Below are 6,000 nucleotides of genomic sequence, written 5' to 3'. Positions count from 1 at the left end.
ATAGACCAATGGGCTCCCCCAAATCCTCTATCCTTAGGTCACAAGGATGGTAAGGTTACAGGGACCAAAAGAACTAACGAGTTTGAGCGGGACTCGAACCCTAGTCTAGCGATCACCAGTCAGGGACGTTACCACGTAGGCCACTACAGCCCTTTGTGGATAAACGACCGTTACTCCCAATCAAAATTATTACCCAAAGAAACCGGTCTAAAATTACGTCTACAAAATAAAAGACAAATCATTCATGTATCTTTCATTGAGCCTTATCATACATCATTTACAAAACAATTCAGATTTATAATAAATTATCTACATACAAATTTTACAACAGAATGAACAAGATCTATACAAAATACAATATTGCATGAAAAAAAATTACCAATAATTTTGTTGACTTTATCTTCGGCCTTTCTTCTTTGCTGGCTCTGCTTCATCTAGTTCCTGGAACTGGGCTACGAGAGCTTCCATCACCGTCTCGCTTGCCGGTGCATAACGAGAATATTCCATACTGAATTCGCCTTTCCCTTGCGTGGAAGATCTCAATTCGGATGAATAGCCAAACATGTTATTAAGAGGAACCTGGGGAAATATACAGATGTTGTTTTACATGCTGAACATTATACAAAAATATAAAATACATTTGTAGGAAAAATACTCTACAAAAACCAAATTTTATTTTCATCATTCATAATAATGCAATAAGAAATTAGTTTTCTATGCTTTTTTTCTGTCCTGAATTCACATCTTTTGTTATAAATATAAAATATCATATTGATCTAAAACTAGAAACTAGTCTCAATAGAGAATCACTGCTTACAATACAAGAGCACTGAGTCCAAGATCTTTAAGTAGTTTAAATAGATCAAATACTGTAAGGATTATTTTTCCTTAGTAAGTAATGAAGGGAAACTAAATACTCATCCTTTGTATTAACCATAATTTATAGGTATTCACGATTACTAAAAAATTCTTTTCCAATTCTAACAAAGAAAATCATCAGCTGACTGACCGACTCATAATCAATGAGACTTCTGTTATTCAGAAAACTACAAGATATGACAGTAAAATTATGAAGTCCAATAGACAGCCAAGAAAATTAGAAATATGGGCATAGATAAAGACATGTATGTGACAGATCTTTAGACTAAAGGTATTATTATTATTACTTGCTTTGTCTCACAGGATTATAATACAGGAGATAGGGTTCCCACCCCCCTCGTCCCGTGAGAGGTCCCCTTTTTTGTTTCATTGTTTGATGTCGGCTAACCCCCAAAATTGGGGGAAGTGCCTTGGTATATGTATGAATGTATTACTTGCTAAGCTACAACCCTAGTTGGAAAAGCAGGAATGCTATAAGCCTAGGGGCCCCAACGGGGAAAATAGCCCAGTGAGGAAAGGAAACAAGGAAAAATAAAATATCTTAAGAACGGTAACATCATCTAAATATTTCCTGTATACACTATAAAAACTTTAACAAAACAAGAGAGAGAAACCAAATAGAATAGTGTGCCTGAGTGTACCCTCAAGCATGGGGAAAAAGGACAGCGGAGAAAACTCATTAATACTAACTTCTGATATGGAAAATCAGCCACACAAGATCTTGATGACAAATGACGAAGGTTTACGACTAAGCTAGAAAATTGAAGCACTTTCTCTCTCTCAAATGTGACGGAAAATCATGCATACAACGTGTGAACTAAACTGAAAATACCGTTTCAGCCGCGTAGCTACTTACTTCTGCGTAAAGGGAGAACCAGCCTTCATTTGCATCAGTACCAGTGATGATTCCACTGCGTTTATTCAAATGCGACATTACAGCACCTTGGAACTCTTCTGGGGCTGTAATTTCAACCGACATGATAGGTTCCAGGATAATCCAAGAGCCATCTTCGTAAGCTGAAAGCATTAGACAAGGCAACTTATTAAACTGCTTCTCAAAACATTCTTAAATGTCTTCAGACAACTTAAACTGGTTCTTAAAACATTCTTAAACATCTTAAGATAAGATTAAAAATTTTCATTAGAAACATTCTTTACAGATACAGTTCAAAGTTCAGACTGTTATTTTATACAATTCATTCTAATTTGTACTCTAATGTGTATACTTTGTACAATATACACATTAATACAAATTCCAACAATCACTAGATTTTTACACATCTCTGTATCCTAGTGTTTTAAGTATAAGATATAAATTGAAAAAACCTAATAATTACTCTACTAACATTATCAATCATTAGAAAATACATATGAATACTAAATTCTGCTAAAGTAAGTTAATAGCATAAACAAAAACAAATCATGTAGAAAATGAATGATCATATAAAATGAATGACTGAAATAACTAAGGCAAACCCATATAATCCAAAATTTGAGAAAACAATGACATCAAAAAGCCAACAGGTACATAATTAGTGAGACCTGTATTGGGAACATGAAGGAATCTAACGTGCATGTGCCAACCTATCAGGAGAAGCCAGCTAGCTGTCTTCTTCATATCATTGGGATTTGAGTGTCGAGCGACTCGCACAGAGAAATAAAAAGGTTTTGTCAAATGTAGTGAAGTTCTGCGAAATGATGAGGGCTATTTGCATAACCTGGTGTGATGTGCAATAATCCCTCAAACATTTAGTGAAGTGATCGTAAAATAACTTGTCTTTATTAAATTATATGGCCAGTTTCGTTTTTTATAAAGAAAAACCGTTCGTAAGTTGTCACTTGTATATTGAAAAGGAGGTAAACTCGCCAGTAAATGGGGTCTTCGAAAGCGCTACGTCTATTTTTAACAATATGTCATGATTAACAGTTGTTATAGCTGTCCAGAAACATCATTCGAATACAGTTGTTATAACTAAAAACGTTTGAGGCAATACGGACAAAAGACTTAAAACAACAGCACCATCACACGACTTTCAAAGTCAAGTGGTGATGAAGTAAAGTTCATGACATAAATGGAGCCCAATGAAGAAGAATTTTCAAAAAGGAAATTAACTTTGTGAAAACTAGATATCTAATTCCTGTTTGCAATCCAATAACACAAACTCCAATATACAAGTAAATCCCATAAACATAAAAGAAAATACATAGAGGAGTCTTTTACAAAATGTGAAAATAAGAATTGTGCTTGTTTTAAATCCATATCATAATAAAAGAACAGCCAGGAGCAGTTTGGTTCATGCCCAAATTGTCTTTTTTAATATAAAACTCGTCCTAAAACTATCTATTTATTGACGAGAGAGAGAGAGAGAGAGAGAGAGAGAGAGAGAGAGAGAGAGAGAGATTTACCTTGCTTCATAGCTCCAACTGCTGCCATTATGAACGATATTTCATTAGAATCTACCATATGGTTGGCACCATCAAGGAGACGGAAACGTACACCAGATATTTTATGTCCCGTAAGATGACCTGAAAATAAAGAAAATAATCAAGGAATGGGTGTATATCCACCACGATTAAGTCACAAACAAAATACTGTACTTGATGGATTATCACTATAATTATTTATATATATATGATTATCATTGTTATATGTACCTTTATTGCTAATACACATTTAGCATATATGTTGTGTTAGGAATACATGTATGCAAGTATTCTCGTTTATTGGAGCATAGGGAATACTATGTAGCATTTATATTGTCTCATGTGGCATGCATTTCATATTTTAATTATCTGGCATTATTGCAACCAGTTTCTCCCGTAGCCCGCCACTGTTCACAGCTCCTCCAGTGTATTACGTTAATTTTGATTATTTTCACTTATTATATGGCTTAAGAACTTACGCAAGTGTTTCTGTGAAAACCTTATTTACTTTATATCTAATGATAACTAAGAGTACTGAATTCATTTTCTATTATAACAAGGAATTTATATAGTAATTACACAGGTGTAAAATGTTTTTAACTATATGGTCTGGTTAAACTATGTACACTTATATAAATAATAACAACTACCATAATGATAATACTGTAATAAAGCCATTTTTTATTCATCTGCTATGCTTCAAGAGCCAGTTTGTTGACAAAAAAATAAAACTAAACAAAATTAAGGCTGGATTAACACTAATCCCAAACCCCCTTTAGTCATGCAATACATTACTACCAGGTTTCTACTATATAGCCCTTGTTTACAACCCTAATCTTACATTTGCTCGAGATGTCACGAGTAGGAGGGTGTAAATATGAATACAGGGTAGGTACTGAAATAGAGATCTTACTAGGGAAATTTGCTTTCTTTGAAAGAGTCCTCCTAATATTCATATGTTGAATACCATATTTGGTAAGATGGGGTGATAGTGGTAACTATGTGTGGATAGTGATTGTAAACCTATCCTCTCCTGTTTTTATTTTTTATTTTCTCAGGATAGTGACACATTTTCTATTTTTCTTCTCAGTGTAAAGGGTGAGAAAACATGGTTTACTGTATGTATCTACAGTAACAATAATTAGCCACATCTAGGGCATGTAGTACAATCAAGAACAAGTTATAAACAATAGCAAAAAAGGAGTTAATACTTCTTCTATACGCGATTACACTCACGAAAACTCAATACAGTTTATCATAGCTAAAAAGGGAGGATACTTTAAAGGCAAGATACCTCTTAAGTTCCAGCTAACATGTCCTGTGCAGTGTCTAAAGGACCAGACGTACAGCATGTGGAGTATATGATTTCGTACCCTTTAAATAAATTGCATCTCAAAAGGACTAGCTAACTTAATACTATCCATAGACATAGTTGATTCCTTCCAGGAAGAGCAATTAGAAGTCTTATGCTTAAATTACTGCAGAGGAAGCAAAGTTAGAATCGGCAGATGGACGTTCACCAAAGTATTGAACGGAGAGAGAGCGAGCTAGGGACAGGTGCACACAATTCAGTGGGATATGAAGCCTCTGCAAGGATTGACACTAGCAGCAAGCTAGAAAGCAGCCAGTGGTGGCAAGCAATATTCCCGACACATGTACTCCTAGTCACTGGGGTTTAGGAGAATACATTAGCACTGTGGAAGGATCTAGAGTAAATTACAATTGTTGAGTTGCTAATAATTTTCTACTTTGATTCATCTCACTGCAGTTTAGCTTGAATTTACGTGTGAACTAGAGGTAGAGACTTGAGGAAATAGGAATGGTTGGAGGGGGTGTAGGAGGACTACAGACAGAGGCGATGGCATCACAATCTGCTTCCTAAAACCACTGAATATCTGATCTATTTGTATCTTTTCTACTTCCTTTATGTCCATTGCCTTTTTCCCTCTTCTTATAACTCAAAAAGGTTCAGACCCCTCTCAAAAATTTCTACATTCTTCACATCTATCCTTAAATAGTACTAAAATCCATACCTCTATAAATTACACTTAGAGTGGGGATCATGTTTCATGCTAAAAATGCTTGCCTCACAAAGACAGACACAAAACCTAATTTAGTATTTTCATTTGTCATTGACATTGCATCCAATTATCAAATACAAGTACTGTAAACAAATAATGAATGAACTAACACCAATGATACCATTTATTTGCAAATTCTGGTAATCTCAACTATCAACAGGAGCCAATGATGTTAACTGGCTTGATGAGAGAAGCAAAAGTGAGGGTAGATTTGTAAACGAATGCTAATTAAGAAGATATGTGGTGGTAAGTTGGTGCACCAGGCTAGAATACATTCTGGTTTTGTGTACTTCCACTAACTAAGATTACATTTTAAACATTTAGCATATGCTCTTACCCACATTAACTCTCAACTTCCCTCTCTCACACACCCTTCCAAATTGTGTCACTAATCGGCCAAGCTTCTCTTCCGCATCTGTAACCAGTATAGTATCATCCGCAAACAACAACTGATTTACCTCCCATTCATGGTCATTCTCGTCTACCAGTTTCTATCCTCGTCCAAGCACTCGAGCATTCACCTCTCTCACCACTCCATCAACATACAAGTTAAACAACCACGGCGACATCACACATCCCTGTCTCAGCCCCACTCCCACCAGAAACCAAAGATAGT

At 35.3% G+C, this 6,000-nt stretch overlaps 1 protein-coding gene across 1 annotated transcript in view; it reads right to left on the bottom strand.

Annotated features, from left to right (window-relative positions):
- Positions 1–240: 240 nt before the first annotated feature.
- mEFG1 (mitochondrial translation elongation factor G 1) overlaps positions 241–6,000 on the bottom strand; it is a 54,030-nt gene continuing 48,270 nt past the window's right edge. The window contains exons 13-15 of the mRNA XM_068380457.1: positions 3,286–3,405; positions 1,736–1,896; positions 241–579 (exon numbers count right to left, since the gene is read on the bottom strand). Coding sequence (XP_068236558.1) covers positions 397–579; positions 1,736–1,896; positions 3,286–3,405 — 464 coding nt within the window. The 3' untranslated portion in view covers positions 241–396. The remainder of the gene's footprint in view (positions 580–1,735; positions 1,897–3,285; positions 3,406–6,000) is intronic.

The sequence above is a fragment of the Palaemon carinicauda genome, chromosome 9 (assembly GCF_036898095.1).
Source record: "Palaemon carinicauda isolate YSFRI2023 chromosome 9, ASM3689809v2, whole genome shotgun sequence".
NCBI lineage: Eukaryota > Metazoa > Arthropoda > Malacostraca > Decapoda > Palaemonidae > Palaemon > Palaemon carinicauda.
The sequence above is the reverse complement of the archived record's forward strand: the minus strand, read 5'-3'. Positions and strand labels throughout refer to the sequence as shown.